This window comes from Moschus berezovskii, chromosome 24 (genome assembly GCF_049115385.1).
Source record: "Moschus berezovskii isolate FMDL1 chromosome 24, NW_MosBer_1.0, whole genome shotgun sequence".
Classification (NCBI taxonomy): domain Eukaryota; kingdom Metazoa; phylum Chordata; class Mammalia; order Artiodactyla; family Moschidae; genus Moschus; species Moschus berezovskii.
The window spans coordinates 2,935,761-2,960,000 of NC_142483.1; the positions used below are offsets into that span (position 1 = coordinate 2,935,761).

The 24,240-nt window shown below is 58.4% G+C and overlaps 1 protein-coding gene across 5 annotated transcripts in view; it reads left to right on the forward strand.

The window, feature by feature from the left end:
* SLC6A6 (solute carrier family 6 member 6) overlaps positions 1 to 24,240 on the forward strand; it is an 82,657-nt gene that overhangs the window by 40,538 nt on the left and 17,879 nt on the right. For 4 of the 5 annotated variants that reach the window (XM_055413491.2, XM_088831792.1, XM_088831790.1 and 1 more), the window contains 7 exons: positions 1,630 to 1,872; positions 3,763 to 3,897; positions 5,148 to 5,382; positions 14,468 to 14,600; positions 21,550 to 21,684; positions 22,847 to 22,950; positions 23,089 to 23,213. In XM_055413491.2, coding sequence (XP_055269466.2) covers positions 1,644 to 1,872; positions 3,763 to 3,897; positions 5,148 to 5,382; positions 14,468 to 14,600; positions 21,550 to 21,684; positions 22,847 to 22,950; positions 23,089 to 23,213 — 1,096 coding nt within the window. In that variant the 5' untranslated portion in view covers positions 1,630 to 1,643. The remainder of the gene's footprint in view (positions 1 to 1,629; positions 1,873 to 3,762; positions 3,898 to 5,147; positions 5,383 to 14,467; positions 14,601 to 21,549; positions 21,685 to 22,846; positions 22,951 to 23,088; positions 23,214 to 24,240) is intronic. The other variant, XM_088831791.1, reaches the window with a different exon arrangement.

A 24,240-nucleotide genomic window follows, 5' to 3' on the forward strand; every position in this document is an offset into this window, starting at 1 on the left:
GGAGGGCCTGACTGCAAGGGCCAGGGCTGGGGCCAGGCCAGCGTGCCCTCCTCACCTTCCCTGGTCCTTGGCAGTTGTCACCTGGCCCGTCTGGACCTTCTTCAGGTCCCACGGTGTCACAGGGTTGGGAAGCGGCAGAGTTGGGGGGTGCCACTGGGCCCCAGCTACCTGTGTACCTACTCTGGGAGCCATCGACCCAGCCATCCTTCGCTGACAACCTACTGTGCGCCAGCTCGGGACACCCAGCCGTGGGCAAGGCAGGTGGTCTCTGTTCTAGTTGACAAGGAGAGTGTTAGCAAGGAAGCAACCAAGGCGTTTTCAGCTAGTGTGACTCAGTGCAGACGCAGATATCCCTGGACAGGTCCAGGTGGTGAGCTGGCCCCGGTACACCAGGGCGATGGCCCCTCTGGTCCAGCGGATGGCCGCTGTAGGAGCATGAGTCCAATGTGGGGTCCACCTTCCAGTTTTTCCAAGAAACCTAGAAATCTTGACTTTACCCCGGAATCTAAGAGTTCAGCGCTGGCCATCCATTAGGCTCGTGAATACAAGCATCTTGCTCTGCGTTGACACCCTCTGCCTTAATCCTTTTCATTCTGAAGTCGGGGAGACTGAGGCTCCCTGGTCTTCATGGTCCTCTGCACCTGGGGGTAGAAGGCACCTTCTCCTGCTGGGTGGGACCCGGATGCTCTCGCCGTCAAGGTCAAGCTGCCAGGAACACTGAGGACTTGGAGACCAGATGCAGTACAGAGAGGGGGTCGCCACACTGGCCGGTGGTTGAGCCCCTCTGGGATGGGGTCCGAGCAGGGGCTAAGGGTGAGCGTGAGTGGCTTAGAGGTTGGATAACCCTGGGCACCCCACTTCCGAACGCACAAGGCAGTCAGCAGGCCGGGGCCTGGATGGTCCAGGGGTCAGGGTGGACCCGAGCACAGATTATAAGGGCTGGACTCGTGGGAACTACCAGGCAGCCTTCCGGAGTCCTGTCCCGGCGCAAATCCCTGTCCTGACGCTGCCGACATGTGCCTGACTAAGAAGCTACCGGTGTATTTTATAAGCACCCGTGTTCCGTATTTGACAGAAACCCTGTTTTCAAGTACTGGAACACATACTTGGAAACACTGGAGCGTGAGAACATGCCAGCCTGAAGCTCTGTTCTTTAAAACCGTGAGGGATGGCACCTCCGCTGGGCCAGGGCCTGCCCCGCGGCACTGGTTTCTCCGCAAACCTGAGATTCGGAGACGATTTCTGGAGGATGCAGGAAGGCTGTGGTTTGGAAGCGGCGCTAGACCTGTGTGGAGGGTGTTGTGTTCTGCGGAGACGCTGTCAGGGCTGGGTGGCCTCCTGCTCATCTCCCTGCGGGTGCAGAATGGGGGCCAGGGTTTGGCATTCAGGGCTGGTGGATATGGGCCCCGGTGCTTCTGTTGGACGGGTGCCTAGGGGATGGCAGCTGTTGGTCCCCGGGTCCTCAGGCCCCCGATCACCTGGGGCGGGGGGTCCAAGGAGTGGACGGATGAGGGGGTGGCAGGCCCTCTGCCTCAGGCCTGGCAGGTCAGAGGCAGCCCACAGGGTCGCGCCAGGACGCACAGGCTGCCCCTCACTGACGCGCGTCGGGGTCTGCTCTTTCCGCCATAGAAAGCGAGGAGGACATGGCCACCAAAGAGAAGCTGCAGTGTCTGAAAGACTTCCACAAGGACATCCTGAAGCCGTCCCCCGGGAAGAGCCCAGGCACCCGGCCGGAGGACGAGGCCGAGGGGAAGCCCCCGCAGAGGGAGAAGTGGGCCAGCAGGATCGACTTCGTGCTGTCCGTGGCTGGCGGCTTCGTGGGCTTGGGCAACGTCTGGCGGTTCCCCTACCTCTGCTACAAGAACGGCGGAGGTGAGCCAGGGCTGGGCAGACGGCGGGCCGGAGGGATCGCTGGGGCAGAGCGAGGGGCCTCCCCACGCCCAGCGCTCCAGGCCCCTGCCTCGACCTCCCCCCAGGCCAGCCTGCCTCCGCTCCCACCGCAGAGGCGGGAGATGAGCCTGACCGGGAACCAGATGGTGTTCTATCAGAGCCTTCCTGTGTGACCTAAGGCAGATTCTTTACCCTTCTGATCCTCCAGTTTACCATCTCTGAAGGCCGCCACAAGGCCAGGCCCAAGCCTCTGAAGCCTCGTTGCTCTTCACCTCCCCACTCTGCCTGACTTTAGAAATTTTTTACCCTCTGCTTTTGCTTTTCTGACTTAAACCAGTTGTAGTTCAAAAACAAATTTCGTGTTTCCCACCCTAAATAGAAAACCAGTGTCTTTTGCCGTAATGGGTAGGTGTCCAGGACAAAAACAAAAGTACAACGAAGATGTTTTTAATTTTTTCAGTTTTTTTGAGATAGAATCGACATATAGCATTGTTTTAGTTCAAGGCATACAAGATGGTTGATGTCTGTACTCTGAAACGAACACGGTAAGTCTTGTTAGCATCCCTCACCTCATATAGTTGCATGTATTTTTTCTTCTTGTGATCAGAACTGGTAAAGTTTTACACTCTTAGCAACTTCTTTTTCTTTTTTTTTCCTGCTTGTGGGATCTTAGTTCACCAACCAGGCATCAAACTTATGCCCCTTGCATTGTGAGTACAGAGCCTTGGCCACGGGACTGCCAGGGAAGCCCCTTAACAACTTTCAAACACACAGTCCAGTGTATCGTGCCTGGTGTACAGCCATGCCGCACACGACACGCCCAGGACGAATTTCTCTTCTAATCGGAAGGCTGTGCCTTTCCGACCCCCTCACTTAGCGGTGGTATTTTCTGAATGTAAGTTCCCTGTTTGGTCAGGTGGTCGGTTGGTTGGCCTGTTCTCTCGGTTTTCGTTGGTTTGTTTTTAACTTGCTGAAGGCCCTGCGTTAGAATCTTCTGACGTCTTCAGGCTCGGCAGCACGTCCTGGAGACTTGCTGGTCAGCAGGAGCTCAGCAGTAAGAACTCCCTCCCTGCTCCGTGTGGCGGCCCATGACCTGGCTGGTACCCAGCAGAGCCGGGCACGCATGTGCTGCCCACCTGCCCGCATCAGAACCGCCTTGCAGGAGGTCCTGCCCTCGAGCCTGGCTTCTTAACCTTTTGGAGGTCTCAGGTGCCTCTGGGACTCTGATGAGTGCCCTAGACGCTCCCCAGAACAAAGCACATACCCATAGACCCAAGTTGCCCACACTTTCAAAGGGTGTACAGACCCTCTGAAGCCAGTAGTGGACACCAGGTAGGAGCCCTCGCCCGACTCTTTGCCCTCCCCTCCTACCCTGGCTCCCTCCCCTGGCTGCAGAGGCCCATCTCTCACTTCCAAACACCCTTCCCAGCTGATTCTCAGCTTCCTGCCCTGGCCAGGCCACGGAAGGCCAGCTGAAGGCTTCAACCAGGAGACCCATCTGAGCCGGGTGTGAAGGGCTGGGCGGTCCTTCTTCAGAGGGATAGACCTGGGGAAGACAGGCAGGCACAGAGTTTCAGCAGAGGCTCGGAGGCTTCAAGCAACTGGGTAGATTTGAAGAAGACAAGAGGGCACGCTGGAAGGGTGGGGCTGGCTGGACGAGAATTTTCAGCCAGGTCCAGGAGTCTGCCCTTCACCCTCACGTCCCTGGGTCGGGAATACTCCCCTGGAGAAGGAAATGGTAACCCACTCCAGTATTCTTGCCTGGAGAATCCCATGGACGGAGGAGCCCAGCAGGCTGGCTGGGAGGGTTTGGGTGGAGAATTGTGCAGGCCTCGGCCAGCCTGAGGCTCACCCGCTCTTCTCTCTCTGCAGGCGCGTTTCTCATACCATACTTCATCTTCCTGTTTGGGGGCGGCCTGCCTGTGTTTTTCCTGGAGGTAATCATAGGCCAGTACACCTCTGAAGGGGGCATCACCTGCTGGGAAAAGATCTGCCCCTTGTTTGCCGGTGAGTACGGGACAGAGGCCGCCAGGGGCCTGGCGCCCCTCGGCTCAGCACACGCTTCTGTGCGCCTGCTGTGTGCCAGGTACCCTGGAGCCTCACGCAGGCCCGCTGGGCACACGGGGCCGCTGCTGCTCGTTCCTCTCTGGGTTGCCAAAGAACGGGAGGCCCAGTAGCTGCTGAGCAGTAGGGTGTGAAGAGAAGCCTTTCAGGAGCCTGTCTGTCTGGCTTCAGGTCCCGCTTCCTCGTTATGCTAATTCTCGTGACTTTGGGGAAAGTCACTTCATCCCTTTGTGCCTCAATTTCCCTATCCATAAAATGGAAATAATACGCATACTCCTGGGGTTGGTGTGAAGACAAAGCAACACAGCCACGTAAAAGTGCTTTGTACACAAGGAAGCCCAAAGCCGTGGTAGCAGCTCTGTTATTGTTGGGCTTCCCTGGGGGCTCAGATCATAGAGAATCTGCCTGCCGTGCGGGAGACCCAGGTTCGATCCCTGGGTCAGGAAGATCCCCTGGAGAAGGGCATGGCCACCCACTCCAGTATTCTTGCCTGGAGAATCCCCATGGACAGAAGAGCCTGGCGGGCTACAGACCACGGGGCTGCAAAGGGTCAGACACGACTGAGCGACTAACACTTGTTGTTATTGTATCATTTAGTCCTGTGTCTAGTTCCTCGTATGTCGTCATAAGATAATACTGTCGTGACTGTAATGGCAGGGGTGGGAGAATGAGTCTGTTCACTCAGCCATCCATGTGAAGCTACCCATCTGTCTATCCATCAAACCTTCCTTTTATTAAACTAGTCAATAGTTACACAATCCATGTATCCGTTCAACTATGCTCCCTCTACTTATCCTTCCATCCATCTACCTAACCTTCCAGTCAACCACCATCCATCCAACAAAGTGAGTATCCATCCATCATTCCAACATCCGTCCATTCACCTGAGTCCATCCCTCCCTCCATCCAGTCATCCATTGATGTATCCCTCCCTCCCTCCCTCCCTCCCTCCATCGGTCTATCCCTCTTCCATACATCCGTCAGTTTGCTCAGCTCTCTGACTCATCTGACCATCCATTATTTTACCTGTCCATCCATCCAGTCATGCATTCCTCCTGCACTTATTTGCTGGTCCCTGCTGAAGGGCCCCTTCTGGCCCCAGGCCTGCAGATCCCAGGGGTTTCTGGTTGGGGTTGTGGCTGTGGCGGGTCTGGCTTCCCTCTGATTCCCGCCTCGCTTGCCCCCGCTCGCAGGCATCGGCTATGCCTCCATCGTGATCGTGTCCCTCCTGAACATATACTACATCATCATCCTCGCCTGGGCCATGTACTACCTGTTCCAGTCCTTCCAGTCGGAGCTCCCCTGGGCAAAATGCAACCACAGCTGGAACACGCCCCATTGCCTGGAGGACACCTTGCGGAAGAACCGGAGCCTCTGGATCTCCAACAGCACCACCAACTTCACCTCCCCTGTCATCGAGTTCTGGGAGTAAGGCTGGCCTCGCGGAGGAAGGAGGGGGTGGGGGTGGGGTCAGAGGACAACCCTCGCCACCTTCTTCTCCCTAGGGGTGTGGGAGCCACTCCCTTGGGGTGGGGTGGGTGGGAGAGGGAGGACAGATTTGGAGATAAATCCGTACCTTTGGTCTCAGACAGGCCTGGAATCGAATCTCAGTTCTGCCATTTTACTGGTTGTTTGACCTCCAGCAAGTCACTGCCCCTTTCTGAGCCTCAGTTTCCTTAACTGTCAAATGAGGGCAGTGAACCGTTCCTACACCCATGGCATCTCTGTGAGGATTGTTTCCCAAAGGCAGGTATATGTACTTATGTTGTCTGAAAATGATATAGTTTTCTTAATGTATTTTAGAAAAAAATATATATATATGTAGTTAGCACATGAAACCTGTTATTGCCCAGAGGAAAAAAGAGCCTATATGAAGCTTGAAGTAGTTACTCAAATGAACAGGTGAGTAGACAGAGTGAAAATTCTGCATCAGTTAGCGCGTGCTGTGTAACACCCATCCCCAGATTGGAGCAGCCGTTTGTTTTCTTTGGCTCATGGTCCTGCTGCTTGGCAGTTGGGGCGAAGCTTGGCTGGGCAGTTCTTCTGGGCTTTGCTGGGCTCCCCCTGGTAGGTCAGCTATAAGGCATCGGGGTCACTCTTCTGGAGACTGGCTGGCTCTTGGCTGTGGTGCCACAGGCAGCTGGTCCGTGTGGTCTCGTCACCCTGCAGGCTAGCCTGGGCTTGTTCCTAGGTGTCCAGCATCCCAAAGCAGCACACGGGAAAGCCCCAGTGATGGAGCACTTTTCCAGCTTCTGCTGGTACCATTTTCGTTAAGGTCCCGTTAGCCAAAAAGAGGCCCGAGACTAACCCAGGGTTGAGAAGTGGGAGAATAGGAGAGGAGGGAGAATTGCAGGCATGTTTTGAAACTGCCCACACTATGCTCAGTGACGGCAGAAGCATACACATGGGCCAGGCTTGAGGAGGGCAGAGCACGGAGGCCTGCAGCCGGGCAGCTCTTCGCTGATGTACAGGGCCGTCCTTCTAACCCAGTGCTGGGAGCCCATCAAACGTGGGTGAGTGCCGTGCTCTCCCTGCCCTCCAAGAGCTGTTAAACGCGTACTCAGCAGCCCCTGTGACCCTGGAAGGAGCAAGTGAGGCCTCGCCTGGGGTGAGAGCCAGGGCAGGGAACGGTGTTAAGGAAGCACCGCGTCGCCGCCAGACAAGACTCCCTCTCCTTGGTGTGCGGATTTGCTGCGTCGAGGAGCCTCTCCCCCTCTTAGAATCTGGCCCCGGCGCCGGCCCACAGAAGAGGGAGCTAAGCGCTGGCTGGTCCCAGCCGATCGTCAGGGCCAGGGGTGGGCGGGCACTCAGGCCGGAAAGGGCCACTCGGCCACTCCCCCAGGTAATCCACGTCCCCCTCCTGACCTCAGGCGTTCAGGATGTGCTCACATCCCAGGACTCCTGCAAATGGGTTCTTTCCACGGAGGTATTTTCCACTTGCAGACAAAGACCTTTACAGGCGCATCCCCCTGCCCCCGCCACCCTTGCTCCTCACACCCTGGACAGCAGAGTTTGCAGACAAAGAACTGCAGGCATTTCTTTCTTTTCACTTGAATGCAGCCAGAGGCCAGGGTCCTGTTCATCCTCTGCTGTGCCTGGCACTGCCTGGCCACCCAGGGCCTGCCCCACTCAGGACGCCGGCACTCACCCAGCCCTTCCCCTACCCGCTGGGGCCTGGCTGCCTCGGGCACAGGTTGGCTACCTGGGAGGGAGCCCTTGGTCTGCCAGTGCTGGCTCAGGCTGTTGCCTCTTCCTCTCTGAGCCTCAGCGTCCTGAGCTTTACTTGGGGAGGTCGTAACCCTGCCCTCCCAGGGTGGTAGGACACCCCCCCGCACCAACAGAATGAGACCCAAATGGCCAGCCCTCAGAGCCTGCTTGATGAATGGGAGCCATCCCTGTCTCCTTAATGTCACCATTGTGGATAAAACTGCCGCCGGCCCAGGGACACCTGAAGCTCAACCTCGGGGGGACTAAGAATGGCCCCTTCCCGATGCCCGTGTGACCCCCCGTCACAGAGGGGCTGTCCCCTCTACCTCAAGCCTGAGCCCTCGTGAGCCATGAGGTCCTTACCCATGCCTTCTCCCCTGCCTGTCCCCCAGCCTGGGCCCTGCTGGGGGACTCCAGGGCTCCCGCCTTCCAGAACGCCCATTCTGAGCACCCCAGCTCCCTTCCCTGGCCTGCGTGGAGCACAGAGAGCGGCTCCGTCCAGAGACTGCCCGCCGCCCGCCCGGCCCCCCCGCCCCGCCGGCCTTTGCAGCCTCGCGCAGGCCCTGGCCGAATGTCCACGGATACCCCGGGGAGGACTGTAGTCCCTAGAGGAGGAAGCTTGGCCGAGAGGGCCTGCCTGCCACCGGAGGGGCCGAGGCCGCCTGCCTTCGAGGGCCTCCCCTTCTCTTGGGTGTGAAGAGGGTGAAGGACAGAGGACGCCCGAGAGCATCGCCCCAGGGACTTGCTCTCGTCATTCCGTCCCCTCTTCGTGGAGGCCCTGTAGGGAGGGAACACACCTAGGAGTCATCCCCAGCTCCTTTCAGCCTCAGACCCCACCCCCGTCTGGTCCTCTTGGAACTCCGTGTAAAGTATAGCCAGGTGGCCGTCCCCCCCGCCCCTGGAAGACCCCCGTCTTCCCTCCCCCGTTACGGGTGCGTCTCTGCAGTCAGCTGGGAAGCCAGACATGTCATCTCTCAGCTCAGAAGCCTCTCCTGGCTTTTCCGTGCTCATAGGCTTGCCAGCCAGGGAGGGTTAGGATTAGCCTGGAGCAGCTCATCACTCCCTCTCTCTGGCCTCGTTTCCCTGTCAGCAAACAGAGGGGCCAGGTGAGCTGGGCTTTGGGGGATGAGTAGGAGTTCACTAGGCCAAAAAAAGAAGAAAAGACAGCCTAGACAGAAGGAACAGCCATGCTGATGCGCAGTGGTCGTAAAGCTCGTGAGTAGCAGTCCTTGGTTTGACCCGAGGATAGGACGTGTGGAGCCAGGGAGAAGGATGGAGCCCTGGACGCTAGGCAGAGAAGGTTGGACTTCGTTTTCTAGGAGGAGGAGCCACGGAAGCTAGAGAGGGACGGAGAATCACATGATTGCGTCTGTGTTCTCTGGACTTGCTCAAGGAACATACTGGGGAGAGAGAAGCTGGGACACACACATTAAGCACCGACTGTATGCGGGGCCTCAGAGGGCTCAGCCGTCAGAAGATTTCCCTTTAGGGTGTTTCCCTTTAGGGTGAAGCTCAGCTTGTATCATTTCCCCTGAGAATAGCCACCGGCCCTGCAGTGACTAGCTCTGGGGTGTCCACGGAGAGAGGCTTGCTGGGCCGGGACTGAGGTGTCACTAGCTGGTACCCACTGGGCTGCCAAGCCGTGACCGTATTCTCAAGGCCGGTCTCCCGGTCCTTGGAACAAAGCCCAGCCCTGGCCTTCACTTCCTTCACCCTCTCAGCTGCACCAGATGCATGGGACCCTGAGCTGGCCGCTCCTTCTGCATATGAGGCCTGACAGTGCTCGGGAGCCACCTGGGCTTCTAGATAATGAGGCACCACGGAGCCGAGCCTTCCTCCTGGCCCTGGACAGGGAAGGGAAGGACGCTCATCCCTGCCAGGCCCCCCTCCCCTCTGGTTCTCCAGGAGGAGCTAGTGGAGAGCCGCGGGCATGCTGCCGTCCCCTTGATCCTAGAGCCGGGACCCTGACTCTAGCCTGGGGGCCCAGCTACCCAGCCACAGGGTGGTCATCCCTTTCCAGGGTTCTCAGAGGTAACGAGGTCCCCATCACCGCATCGCCTGGCCGAGGGTTAAAGGGCCTCAGGCCTGGCTTATTAGATGGGACACTGAGGATCAGAGTGGTTAAGTGACTTTCCCAAGCTCACACAGGCAGCTCGGCAAACCGGAGAGCTCAGCCCTGAACACCTCCTCTAGTGACTGCGTCCCCACCGGCCGTAAGTCCAGGGCAAGTCCACGGGCACAGGTAACGTTGTGCCGTGTGTGTGTGTGTGACCCCATGCCTGGGGTCTCCTCTTGGCCTAGATCCCCACGCCCACCCCGTCTGCAGCACTGAGGCACCAACCTTGGTGGGAGCCTGTGAGGTGCCCTTCTCCCTGGAAGGATCTCTTGAGATGGTCATTTCACGCCAGCTTTAGAATTGAACTCTTGAGTCGCTCGGAGATATGAAGGCAGAGCCTCTGCCCCCAGCCCGCCCCATCCTGCTCGCCCCTGCCCTGAGGTCACCTCTGTCCCGGGGGTCCTGTTTGTTGCCCCCCGGCCCTGGAGACAGGCGGGGTCAGATCTGGCCAGATGCCCTCCATCAGCCTGGAGCCATGCCTTCCTCCCAAGTTCCTCCAGGGCCCCCTGGGAGCTCAGCACATATCATTAGACTTTATTAGAATCAAAGAAATGAGTCATATTTGCAAACAAGCCCTGCTCAGCCAATCTTCCCCTGCAGCTGTCAGAAGGCGGAGGCGGTGTGGAGAGAGCCCGGTGTGGCCTCCTTCTCGGGGCGGATGGGCTCTTTTATAATTGTTGCCTCCGCCAGTCTCCAGGGAAGAACTATCGCCAATAAATGGCTGGCCGGCATTCAAAAGGAAACGATTTGGCCCACTCGGAGGACGTATTTACATCTCTGAGTGCCGGCTGGACGGCGGCGGGGCGGCCGACTCCAAACAGACGTCCAGGCGATTCTCTTTTGGATCCCACCCTGGAATGAGTCAGTCCTATTCTCGGACAAGAATGCAGCTCACCTCTCAGTCTCCTCCTCTCTGTGGGGGGGGTGCAGAGAAGCCTGGGGTGCTGGGGCCTCTCATACCCAGTGGTCCCCAGGGTGGCATCAGAGAAAAAGAACCAGGCCTAGGGTTGATTGTTTTTGTTTTTAATCTGGGTAATTTCAGGTGAATTCCTGAACCTCTCTGAGCCTCAGTTTCCCCATCAACCAAATGGGTGTAATTGACTCCACTCATGTCTGTTGAGCGCTCACTATGTGCCAGGCGCTGTTCTGGATCCAGCAACGGTCAGGACAGATACAGGCCCTGCCTCCATGAAGATGACACTTTAGCAGGACAGACAGACACGAGACAGATAGTGCAAGTAACCTAGACAAGCGATGATAAAGTGGAGGAAGACAGCCTAGAGGGAAAGAGAGTGGCTGGGAGTGCTTTTTCCATCGGGTGGCCAGGAAAGGCTGCTCTGGGGAAGGGGTGGGGCATAGCCAGTTCAACGGTCCTGAGGCTGGGTGGGGACTGGACCTGTTCAGGGCACATTCCAGAAGCCAGTGTGGCTCAGGGAGGAGGGCGGGGGCCCTGGGGACGAGGAGGTTGTGCGTGGAACTTGCCCTGGACGGCTTCCCTGTATGCCTGTGGTCCCAGCCTCCTCTTAGCAGGCACCACCCTGTCTCTTTAAGATGTCTGCGGCTGACTGTCAGAGTGTTTGGCCAGCTATTGAGGGAGGCAGGAAGGAATGGGGCAGGTAGGTGGGAGCCATGGGGGGTGTGGAGCAGAGGCCGAGCGTCACCTGCCTTGGGTGTTGCCAGATTCTGTCTTGATAACAGACTGGGGGCAAGAGTGGAGGCTGGAAGATCACTGACTAGGCTGCTGAAACAGTGCTCGGGAGCGGTGGGGGCCGGGACGGGTAGGGGCAGGGTTGGGGCAATACGGCTGGGTTTGGGGGAACTTGCGCAGCCTCCGGGGAGGTTGGAGGCACTGGTGAGGGGCAGGGCACCACGGCAGGCCCTCCCTCCCCCCGGGGCCCGCACTGTACAGTTTACCAAGCACTCCCATGCACCAGAGCGGGAAGACCCAACAGATCCTGGGCCATGCCTCGTGGGCATCCGGCAGGAAAGGGTCCTTCCAACTGTATCCCTTCAGGAGGGACTCTGATGGGCCCGCACGCTCTCCGGCCTCCCCGCTACACCCGAGATGACTTTGGAAAGTACGTTAGTTACTTTGGCCGGGAGCCCACATCGGGTTCTGTTATGACAACCCCTGATTGACGAGAGGACTTTCGTTCCGTTCCTGGAACGTCTGCATGGCTGGCCCCTTGCAAGCCTGTGTAAGAACCTTAGTTTTCGTGAAGGTGACATGCGCCCATTCACAGCATTCAGATGGTTTGAGAAACACATTCCCTGGCAGGGGAGCCCCTCCCCCGCGTCCCCGGGCAGCGACTGCACTGTCGTCTCGTGTGTCCCGGTCACTTGCCTCACCCCGGGACGTCGCCCCTCATCAGCGCGCAGGGAGATTCCTGAGGTCTCGCAGGCTGCGCGGCCCTCCGCCACGTGCCTGCTGCACGCCTGCTCGGAGCCCTCCCACAGCCCTCTGTGGGGGTGATTTCCCATGTTTGCTCCTGCAGACAGAGCCGAGGTGAACAGCTCGAGGCGTGTGCTAAGTCATTTCAGTCGTGTCTAACTCTGGGACAGGCCCCTCAGTCCATGGGATTCTCCAGGCAAGAATACTGGAGTGAGTTGCCATGCCCTCCTCCAGGGGACCTTCCCAGCCCAGGGATCGAACCCATGTCTCTTATATCTCCTGCATTGGCAGGTGGGATCTAGCGCCACTTGGGAAGCCCGAACAGCTTGGGGTGGTGACAGGGACCCTGTCACTGGCCATATCATCCAGGAGAGTCTTGGGATAGAATTGCTGGATCACAGGAAAGGTGCCTTCAACGGTTACTGCTGGCGCCTTGGAGGGGCTTTGCCACCAGCAGCAGAGAAGCAAATGCGTGACTCAGTTTCCCTGTTGTGGCCTCTGTGGCTGGACAGTTGCCAGAGCAAGGCCATGCGGCCCCCTCCCATCCATAGTGGGCACCATGGGTTTGCCCAGCATGGCGGTGGGAGCCGGCAGGAGGGTGCCAGTGACCTGAGCGTGGGGCGGGTGTGGTCAGAATTGGGGCTCTGGGGACAGCTCACCCCTAAGGAGAAAGGAAAGGCCTTCTTGTAACTGGACACCCCGTGGCACTGGCTGAGCACTTGCTGTGTGCCTCTTCCACGGTGTGTCTGGAGTCTGGTAGGCAAGACAGACTCCCCCCAAGGGCGACGTCCAGGGTGAGGGGGCGGCCGGGGAGCCGCAAACACCCTAGTCATCTGGAGCATCGTGGGAGACCTCCCTGGAAGCCTGGCAGCAGAGTGGTGCCTCCCCGAGGCTGCCCATTCACACGGAAGCCTTGGCCGCTGCCCAGGAGGCCCCGGCTTCGTGGAAGAAGCCGAGCGCTGGAGGCTGCGCTGGGAAGTGCCTTGTTCTAGAGCTTCCGCAGGGCCAAGCCCGTGTGCTGTACTTGACCAGGTACACAGCCTACCTCGTGAGTCTGCCCCTGGCCCTGAGGGCCCAGTGAGCCCTGCCGAAGCAAGGCCTGGAGCGATTCTTGTTAAAGTGAAGGCTCTGTTTTCCGTGTTAATCGGAAAAGGTAGTGGAGCCGGGAGAGCCCTGGCTTTGGGGGTCGGACAGCCCCGGAGTAGGGTGGCAGCTCTGCCACCTGCTGGGCCGTGTGTCCGTGGGTGATTAGATTGCCAAGCCTCGGCTTTCCCCATCTGTTAAATGGGGCCAGTGACTTCCAGCCCTTGGACCAGATGAGATAAATTAGAGAAGCCTCGTTGATGTGACCTCAGTACCTGGGGGAGCCCCTGGATGTTGGGGTGACCCACAGAAAGGCCTTGCCTGAGTGCCAGTTGAGGTGCGAATCTTGGATTTATTCAAGGTCCTCACTTTGAAGCATCTTTGGAAAACACTGAGAAGCAGTGAAACAGTGTCCTGGGCCAGTGGGCCCTCTGAGCCCTGACCCTGGTGATTGGCCTGCACACAGACTGGCTGAGTGCTGCGGATGGTCTGGGGGCAGGAGCTTGTGTTTGTGTTCCGCAGAAGGGGAAACGGAGGGCTGGTTTAAATGCCCCTCTTGCCTCTCCTGCCCGAGACTGTGGCCCTTGAACAGGGAGCTGGGTCTCAAGGGGGAGCCAGCTTCTCCTGGGAACACGAGCCTGTGACCGCAGAGCCCTGGGGACCAGTGTCGCTGTGCTTAGCCTGGCTGCCCTAGGTCACTGCCACAGCAGTCGGAGCTCTGGGACCACGGGGTCAGTTTCTGGGCGTTAAGTTTCATGGTCTCTCAGCAGCCTGGGGGCCCCACCCCAGTTCCAGGAGGCGTCTGCCCCTCGGGGGCGTGTCTGAGTAGCACTGTGGGCGTTTCCCCTGGTCAGCAAGGCTCTGGATCCCAGAGGCCCAGGCTCTGCCATGTGATGCTGAGTAGGGTTGGTGGCTGTGATGATTGTCCTTCAGAACGCTCACACACCTCCTCCCAAGCCCGTCACAACCCTGGCCGGGGGCAGGGGAGGAAACAGCACCCAGGGAGTGCTGCCTGGGGTCTCAGCCCCAAGACAGTAATGACCGCTGCGGTTTGCTGGCTGCTGGCGGCATCCAGGGCCAGGAGCTTGTACTTTGTGTGGCTTTTCTCCTAACCCTCCAGAGAGGTGTGTGGGTGTCCTGCAGCCCCAGGGAGAACCAGGACCCTGGAGACCTATCTTTTAGTGAGAGATCCAGATAAGGAATGGGGGGCAAATACATAAAAAGAGGGACAGGACAGAGAATGTGGGGTGGCAGTGCGGGGGGAGGGGCGGGTGGTTATTCCCATTTCAGAGCTGAGGAGACTGAGGCAGACAGTTGGGTAACTGGCCCTCAGTGGTTAAGTCAGTGGTTACATGCTGGAGCCCAGTTGGAGCCCAGTGTCTGGCCGCAGGGAGCACTGGGCAGGGGTCTGTGGGAATTGATCACACGGGAATCAGTACCTAGTTCACAGATGAGGAAACTGAGGCTTAGGGGGTTAACGTAACTTGCCCGAGGCCTGACTGGATAGAACCCACGTTCTCCTGACTCAGGAGTCCAGACCCATCCCCCTGGTTGGCTTCCCCGTGACTGTGAAACTGGTGTTACCTAAGATTACCCGAGACCAGCGGGATTCCGCAGCCTGGAGGTGGGGTTGAGCCCCAGCTTGCTGGGACCCCTGTGCCGGCTCTCCCCACCCTGGGCCGGCCCGTCTGACCTGGGGCTCTGTTTGTTTGAAGGCGGAAGGTGCTGAGCTTGTCTTCTGGGATTGACGAGCCGGGCGCTCTGAAGTGGGAACTTGCTCTCTGCCTCCTCCTCGTCTGGCTGGTCTGTTTCTTCTGCATCTGGAAGGGCGTCAAGTCCACGGGCAAAGTGAGTTCTGCTCCCCTACCCTCCCGCCTCATGGAGCCTGGCCCTCTGCAAGGTCGTCTCCCGTGCCCCCGGGACCCTCCTGCTCGAAACTGGTCCTGATTAACCAGTTCTGCTAGCAAACCCGGAGCCCCCTCGGTTGTGTTGTGGTGTTTGTCCATTTCACAATGCAAATCAGCCCAGCAGGTCCGATTTCAGGTTATTGATGGTTTGACAATCAGCCCGCAAGATTCCTGAAATGGAGTGGTCTACTCTCCAAGCACCCTCACACCACTGGTACCCCATTAGGGAGTGGTGGGTTGTGTGGATTTTACCGGATAACAAGCCCTGAGATGCCACTGCAAAGTTAACTGGTAACGGTGTTGTTAGCTACCAACTGCTCACCAGCCACAGGGACCCTTGCGACCTCAACATCCCCTGTAGACTCTTTAGAAATGTAGACCCGTGGGCTGACCCCAGACCTACCGAATCAGAAGCTGCGTTTGAACACTTTTCCCCCAGATAATCCAAAGGTGTACTGAGACTGACCAGCACAGCTTCTCAGCTGGCATTTTTTGCCGCTAAGTCAGATTAACTGAATTATCTTAGGCCTTACATTTCAGCTGTTAACTAGGATGTTAGTTATTAAGGAGAGCTCTCACTGATCATTAAGTCGTCTGCTCATAACCGAAGTGCTGGCTGTCGCTGAGGTATCTGCTGCTGGTTAATATGTTACATAGTGACCAGGACATTAGCTCTTAACAAAGGTGGTAGCTGAAAATTCGTGGTACCTTATTCATGCAAGTTTTAGGTGTAGCTGGTACATTGTCAATAATGAAACTGTTAGCCTGTCACTGACACATTACCTGTTAACAGAGTCGGGTGATGGATGACCTGGTAAGCAGAACACCGGCCATATAATACCAGAGTCGTTCTGGTGGCAAAGACCCTACAGAGGGTTCCCTTGGGCTCACCGGGGTGAACCCAGGGCACTAACTAAGCCACAGCATAGGTGTTGGTTGGTCTGCCCTTACGTGCCCCCCTGTCTGCCATCCCCCGACCCCCATCATTTGCATCTCCATCCTGGACAACCTCTTTAAGATCGAGAAGCCCTCAAAGGTCAATAGAGTTAAGTTAGGGCAGCATTTGAAGGACAGTGATGGGCAGTGGGTGGCGTCATTGGGAGAAGGGACTGTCACTGTGAGTTCTCCCCGGGTGAAGGGCGTCTTAGGTAAAGTCACTGTCTAAAGAGACAAGAGCTAAAGGGGCGCATACTGTGGTGGAGGAAGACAGGCGTGTCGGGTGCGGTTTCAGGCAAGGCTCACCAAGAAGGGCAGCTAGAGACGCAGATCTGTCAGAAGTGAGGCTAAGCCATTCAAAGGCCCAGAGGTGTGTCCGACCAGACCCCCGGCAAGCCCCTAGTCCAGTGGAGGAGCTGATGTCCGCCAGGAACCGTGAGCCTCACCCGAGACACGTGCAGGGGCAGGAGACCAGGGCTGAAACGAAATGGAGAGGGCGCAGGGCTGTCCCAAGGCGGCCGACGGACGTGACTGGCTGGAGGTCCCCCTGCTGCCCCCAGAGAAGACACTCCGGGCCCCCAGGGGCAGGCGTGGTCCCCAGAACAATAGCGGGGCCAGGGCCAGCCCCCGGGGAAGCCAGGACAAACACAGGGAGGATCCGAGGACTTCCTCAAGCTCCTCGGCGGCTGCCGCTGGCCGTGACTTCCAGCCCTGGCCATAGGCCAGGTTCGCAGCCGCCGTGGGGGCCAGATGGCCTCATCCTGGCTGTGGCCTTGCTCAGTGACTGACCCCAGCATGGCCGGGGGTGAGGAGGAGGGAGCTCCCGGGCCGGGGAGGCTCAAGACTCGAGTTCAGGTCACTTGGCCTCTCTGGATGTTAGTTCCGTTGTTTGTAATAGCTTTCATCCTTCTGAGGGTCTGACTCTTGGCCCAGAGTTCACTGCTGCTCAATTTATCCAAGAACTTGTGATTGTGGTGCAAACGCTCTGTGCCTTGCTTGTGTGCCAGGCACCGTTCTCAGCTCTGATTATTAGCTCTTTTAACCTCCTGACGTCTGATGTATGCGTGGCTCCTACTCCACTTTGCAGAAGCGGTAAGAGGAGATGTTTTGGGGGAAAGGGTGGGGCAGAGAGGTTGATTTGTTCAAGTCTACATAGCTTGTCAGTAGCCCAGGTGGCGTTTGAGCTCAGGCAGCCCAGCATCCAGCCTCGGGGCCCGGCATTCTCCCACCTTCTGTGGGCGCCTGCTCTCACAACATGTTAGGTCGCAGAGGATGACAGGGATCCAGACCCTCCCACAGGAAGGGCGGCCCCAGGAGCCCCACAGGCAGTTCAAACCCCAGATGCAAGCGCAGGCCGGCTTCTCCAGGCCTGGTTTGGGGTCTCGGTTCTGCACCCACAGCCTGCATGACCAGGGGCCGGTCCCTTCCCCTAGGAGCCTCAGTTTCCCCCTGTGTGAAATGAATAGTGGCGCCCCCTGAATACACACGAGGTGCTTGGGGCCTGGCAGGCCCTGTGCGCAGACCCACAGCCCTGGGCCTCTGGGGTGAGTGACCCGCGCTGCCCAGACAACCTCCCCAGAGGAAGCCCAGGGCGGCAAAGACCAGCACGTCCCCCTGGTGCCTGGCCGGCCACCCTCTCCCCTCAGTCCCTGGGGGAGGAGGAGGCGCTGGCTTTGTAAATTTCCAGGGCACTTGGGCCGCAGGGCTTTTGGGTCGCGGGCTCAGAGCAGCCACGGAGGTTTGCCAGCAAGAGTGGAAAAATACCACATCCTGGTGCAGGGCCCCCGCCAGAGGCCCACTGGTGGCGGCTGGCAGAGCCTCTCCCACGGGGATCCCAAGAGTCACCGGGAGGCTGAGAAGATGGCGCTCAGGGGCTGGGCCTTGGCAGATTCTGCAAAACAAGGGTGTCCTGCTGGAGAGGCTGCCACAGTGGCATGAGCAGGTGGGCTGTGCTGCCCTGGGCTTGGGGAGAAAGCGTGCACACACACACACACACACGCAGACACACACACACACTCAGACATACACACACACAGATACACCCAGACACACACACATACACCCAGACACACACACATAGACACACACACAGACACACACACACACAGATATACCCAGACACACACACACACACAGATACACCCAGACACACACACACACACAGATACACCCAGACACACACACATAGACACAGACACAGACATACACAGATACACCCAGACACAGACATACACAGGCACACAGATACACACTCAGATACACACACAGACACAATCAGACACAGACAAACACACACATTCAGACACACACACACAGACACACACACATACACACAGATACACCCAGACACACACACACACAGATACACACAGACACACACAGATACACACAGACACACACACACACAGATACACCCAGACACACACACACACACACCCAGACACACACACACACACACACTCAGACATACACACAGACCCACACACACAGACACACACACAGACACACAGATACACCCAGACACACACACAGATACACCCAGACACACACACACATACAGATACACCCAGACACACACACAGATACACCCAGACACACACACACACACAGATACACCCAGACACAGACATACACAGGCACACACTCAGATACACACTCAGATATACACACAGACACAATCAGACACAGACAAACACACACACTCAGACATACACACAGACATACACACTCAGACACACACACATAGACACACTCAGACACACACACATAGACACACACAGACACACAGGCAAGACACATACACACAGACATACACACTCAGATACACACAGATACACACACAGACACAATCAGACACAGACAGACACACACACTTAGACATACACAGACACACAGGGAAGACACATACACACAGACACACACACAGATACACCCAGACACAGACACACACAGGCACAATCAGACACAAACACACACACTTAGACATACACACAGACACACACACAGACACACACACATAGACACACACAGACACACACTCAGATACACACACAGACACAATCAGACACAGACAGACACACACACTTAGACATACACAGACACACAGGCAAGACACATACACACAGACACACACACAGATACACCCAGACACAGACATACACAGGCACACACTCAGATACCCACACAGACACACACACAGACACAATCAGACACAGACAAACACACACACACAGACACACACACACAGGCACACAGACGCCAGCGGGCCTGTCCCAAATCCCGCCTCTGCCGCCGGCTGGCCCCGGGCCCCTGATGAGATCCCACTGGGCCTCCGTTTCCTCATCTAGAAAATGTAGGTGACAGTAGTCTGCTTCTTGCAGTTGTGAGGGTGAGTGAGTTATACAGCACCTGGCACACAGCAAGCGCTGCGGAAGTGCTAGGGAAATGAATTAAACGTGCGGAAACAAGGGAACCCACCCCCAGCCCCACCCAGGGAGGTGTCCTGTGTCCCTGACACAAAGCCCCCTGGCCCCCGCCCTCCTGCCCAGCCCGGGGCCGGGGGGCCTTGCGCTTTGAAGCAGGGGCCCTCCGCCCTCGCCCACCACTGTCAGCACCATTGTTCTCTGCGGGCCGGGGCTGGGGCCAGAGCAGCCTTCGGGCCGGCTGTCTTTCTTTTGCCCCTTCTGTGGCTTCCTGGCTGGCCCCACCCTCCACGACTGCCCGCAGGTCCCTGGGATGCGGGGGGCTCCCCTGTTTTGGGAGAAGACTATAGGCCGGTCAGGGAGACGGGCGCAGGGAGAGGGGCGTCCAGGGCAGGCACAGCGGAGGCGGAAGGAGGGTGGCCCTTCCACCCTGGGTCCTCGGGGGGGCCCACCGCCAGGCAACCCAGGACGCGGAGGCCAAGCCACACCTCTGGGAGGGCCCCAGATACAGACTCCTCAGCAGAGCTGGAGGGAACTTCAGAGCCGGGGGGTTCGGGTGGGGACGTGGAGCGCAGAGAGGGTTCGTAGCTTGCCCAGGGTCTGACAGCCAGCCTGCCGCAGAGCCTGATCCCCGGCCTGAGGCCTGGAGCCCTCGGGGAGCCGCTCCTGGGGCGGCCGGACAAACCGCAGACCCCGAGGGGCTCCTTCCTGCTGTGCTGTTGCCGCTGAAGCAGGTGCTAGACCATCCAGCTCTGCCGCCTGAGTGCTGGGCGACCCGTGGGCAAGGGCCGGCTCTGCGGGCCGCCGTTTCCCTGTCTGCAGGACGGGGTCAGGCAGGACCCGCTGAGCGCAGAAGTTACTGCAGGGGCATCCGCAGCCGGCACACAGGGAGTGCTCGGTAAACCCTGGCTGCTGGCACTGGCCCAGGGCGGCTGAGCCCAGCGGGCCCTGAGAGCTTCCTTTGCACCCTATTCAAAGCCCACTTCTAGTTGTTTCTACTCAAAGGGATGGCAGCTCCATCCGAGAACTGGCTCCATCCAGGCTTCCCATGGCAGCTGGGCAAGGTTCAGGGCTCTGTCACCCTCCGCCTGTGTCCGCTACCTGGGTCCCGGGAGTGCCCCATAGGGTCCTGCACTGTCCCCTCCCCCAGCGCCGCGAACCTTCATCCTGTTCTCTGGACCTCAGTTTGCACACCTGGAAAATGGGCGTGTTGGCCATGCAGTGGCCCCCTCCCTGGCCCCCCGGCCCCCTCAGCAGGAGTTGGGGGCTCCGTGAGCTACTCCCAGCGTTCCTGCTGGTCACCACGGACTTTCGCATGTCCTCCACCACGCACCAAGATGCGCTGTGCACAGTGGTGGTTTGCAGACGTCCGGGTGCCCCGCCCAGCCTCTGTGTGTCCTCTGACAGCAAGGCAGCTGGCACACCGATTTGGGGATGTGCTGAGCATGGAGCGGGCTGCTGCTCGGGAGACCCGGCTCAGCCAGCGCCCGGCCAGAATAGCAGGATTGCATCGTCCGTGCCCCTGGGCACTTTTGAGCCCCACTCAGGCACACGCCCCCTCCTGAGGACTTCTTGTGCTGGAGTGAAAGCTGGGAAAATCCAATCTGTAAACGGAGGCCACAGGAGGTCTGAAGGCCGCTGCTTTGGGGACAGGACAGGGGGAGGAAGCAGCAGGGCAGGGCCCTTGGGGATGGAAAGGCGTTGCCGGGGTCGTCTGTGTCCCCGCCTGGCCTTGACCTCACCCTGCCTGGGACGTGAGGCACGACCCATCCTGGTTTCCTCTCTAGAAGTTCCCCGGTGCTTCCTGCACAATCACCCGGCCAACAAAAGACCCCATATTTTGCACGTCTGAGCAGCCACCTGCCTTGTGCTGTTTTGACCGCGTTGTGAGTGTCATTCCGTTGAATCCTCACCTTGCCCATTAGTGAGGGCCTTCTGTTTCTCTGATCCCCATTTTACACATGAGGCCACAGGCCCAGAGAGGGTAAGCACCATGCCCAGGGGCACACAGCACACGAGGGGATGGAGGGAGGATTTGAACCCACACCTACCTGGTTCTGACCACAAGTCATACTAACGCTGCGGATGTTCAGTCGCTCATTCGTGTCTGACTCTGAGACCCGGCGGCCTGCAGCCCCCCAGGCCTCCCTGCGAATGTTCGCTCCTCTGTACTACGCGCTGTGGGCCGATCCCTGGGCGTTCACCGGCGATGCACTCTTATTGCGCATTTTCCTTTTCTCACCCGCTGGAATGTCAGTTCCATGAGGGCAGGGATTTCTGTATTTCCAGGGCCCTGTAAGTATGTGCAGGATTAGAATGTCAGTAAGTCTGTGTGTGAGGTAGGTACTTGCTTTATACCCAGGTTGCCAGTGAGGTGCCTGCAGCCCAGGGAGGGTGAGCAACACGCCCGTGGTCCCTCAGCAAGGGAGGCACCGAGCCTGGCTCTGGAACGCCTGCCTCGGGGCGGGTGCTGGGGCTAGAGCAGCAGCAGGCTGGTCTGCTGAATGGCTGAATGGCTCCCGCCCCTTGCAGGTTGTCTACTTCACGGCCACGTTCCCGTTCGCTATGCTGCTGGTGCTGCTGGTCCGTGGGCTGACGCTGCCCGGTGCAGGCGCAGGCATCAAGTTCTATCTGTACCCCGACATCAGCCGCCTGGAGGACCCAGAGGTACTGCAGGGCAGCCTGGCCTCCCCACCCCCACCCCCACCCCCGGGCCGGCATGGGGAAGGAAACCAAAGCCGTGCCCGTGTTTCTGGGCCCCCAGATGGAGCCGGGGGTAGTGTCAGCCCTGGTACTTTTCCACTGGGCCCTGGTGGGTTGTGCACGGTGCCCGCCAGCCATCCCGGCGGTGTATATCTTTTCATGTCGAGGCCTCCCGAGGCAGGCCAATTATAGAGGCTGCTTTAGGCACGGCACCAGGTAAGGCAGAGATGTCTCCGGAAGCTGGCCTCCTCCTCTGCCCACAGCAGCCGTGAGGCTGCATCGTGGGGGCGCCCTGGGCTGAGAGCGGAGTTCAGAGCTGTGACCTCTTAGAAGGTCGAGGGGCAAACGCTAACCGTCCCCCCATCCCGAGGCACTCAGCCCCGTGGCCGCGGGCTCAGCGCTCTCACTGGCCATTTCGGGACCTCTGTCCCCAGGGTCCTCAGCCTTTAGGTTGTTCCCAAGGGCCTGTGCTGCTTCGGGTCTTTCCCCCACGGTCCTCTCACCTTGGGCGGGAGGTGGGCAGCAGGGGCTTAGCCATCATCAGAGGACAGGTGGGAGACGGCTGGGTGGCTGTCAGGAGCTGACTGCTGAAGATTCTGCAGAACGGCTTTGCCTGCATAATCCATCTGGGAATTCCTGCCACTTCCAACTCGGGCGGGGGTCCCCAGACAACAGCAGTGACCATAAGGATAGCAGCCTTGACTTGCAGGCTTACCATGTGTCTGGCGCTGGGCTAAGTCTTAACTGTTTGAACCTGCAGGAAAAAAAAAAAAAAACAGCGCTGTGGGGCAGGGGAGTGGAGCCCACTTTACAGGTGTGAAAACTGAAGCTCCAGGGGTCGTATTTACTTGCCCACAATGATTCCGTGGCTGGACTCCAGGTCCCTCTGCTTCAAAAGCAGGGCCTCTTAACCGTGATGCTCAGTGAACTGAGCCGGGGGGGGGGCTCTTAGACTTCTGGGGTTCTGCTTGCACCCTGGATTCCAACACAGATGCTCCAATCGCATGGAGAATCTGCACACCCCGAGGAGTCCTCGGGACCCACGCCGCCGCCTCCAGGAAGCTGGCTCTGACGACCCTTCTTGTCTTTTCTTCGATACCCTCCCCCGCCCCCGCACCTTTCCCAGGTGTGGATCGATGCTGGGACCCAAATATTCTTCTCCTATGCCATCTGCCTGGGGGCCATGACCTCGCTGGGGAGCTACAACAAGTACAAGTACAACTCGTACAGGCAAGTGTTGCGTCGGCAGGCCTGGTGGGCCTTAGAAGTGATGATGTTTAAAGAAAAGAAAAAAAAAAAAGAGAAGTTAGGGAGCGTGGCTTCCTTGTGTTGTGAATTAACTTGCTCCCTGACATATGTGTAACATAGGGACTGTATGCTGCTGGGATGCCTGAACAGTGGTACCAGTTTTGTGTCTGGCTTCGCAATTTTTTCCATCCTGGGCTTCATGGCACAAGAGCAAGGGGTGGACATTGCTGATGTGGCTGAGTCAGGTATGGTGGTGTCGGTGGCAGTGGTGGTGGGCACTGCCACCTACTGTGTGAGCCGAGTACTGCAGGCATGAAGCCAGACCCCCCCCAGGGGGTTTTGGGGGGGATGAGCCTGGTTTCTGAAATGGACCCCCACCCCACCCCTTCTTGCACCACGATGTCCCCCAGGCTTCAAAGAGTTCAAAAGCTAAATTGGAAGCATCTTTATTGCGGTTTTGCCCCAGGGACGGCAGAAACTCGGGGGCTGGTCAAGTCGGGGAATAATCAGCGCTTCTCAAGTGGTTGTTCCCCCCACCCCACTCCCTGTCCTTCCCTATAGCAAACTCCTGGTTTCTGCAGCAGAAAGCACTCTCCTAACTCAGGGGCGGGGCCACCCGTCGCCACCTTCTCAGCTTGGGTTTCTGTGTTTTGCACTTTGCTCTAAGCAACCCCCTTCATTCATCCCACCGTCTCCTGGTTTGACTGGGTCGGTCTCTACCCTGTGTCAAGCACCCACCATTTTTACCCGGGCTGGGGAAGGACCTGATGTGACAGGCCGCCCTCTGGGACAGTGACAGGTTCAGTTTGGGGGTAGGTTGCGGGGACCCCCTCCGCCCCTCAGGATGTGGGCTCCATGGGTGGGACGCCCCCTCCCCAAGACAGCTGCAAGTGGAGATAGTCTTAGGGTCAGAGTCTGCAGAGCCTGGAGGCTGAGGCTGGGATCCTGGGGTTCCAGCAAGATAGTTCTGGAACCCAAGAATTGTGAGGGCTTCAGCTGCCAAGACCCCAGAGCCTCAGAAGCCTAAGTGCCCCAGTTCTAAGAGGTGCCCCCCACGAGCTGCAGGTCCTGGGCCCACGGCTCTGAGCTGCAGAGCTTCCATGTGGCGCTGAGAACCTCACTCCCGGGACCCCCAGGGTCCACCTTTCCTGCTCCTCTGCCCTCCTCCCGTCCTGCCCAGGTCACCCACAGGACGGTTGTTGCTCTTGTGCCCAGCCTGACCTCCCGACGTGCTAGGACCCCTCAGCGGTCACCTAGGGGCAGGTGAGGGCC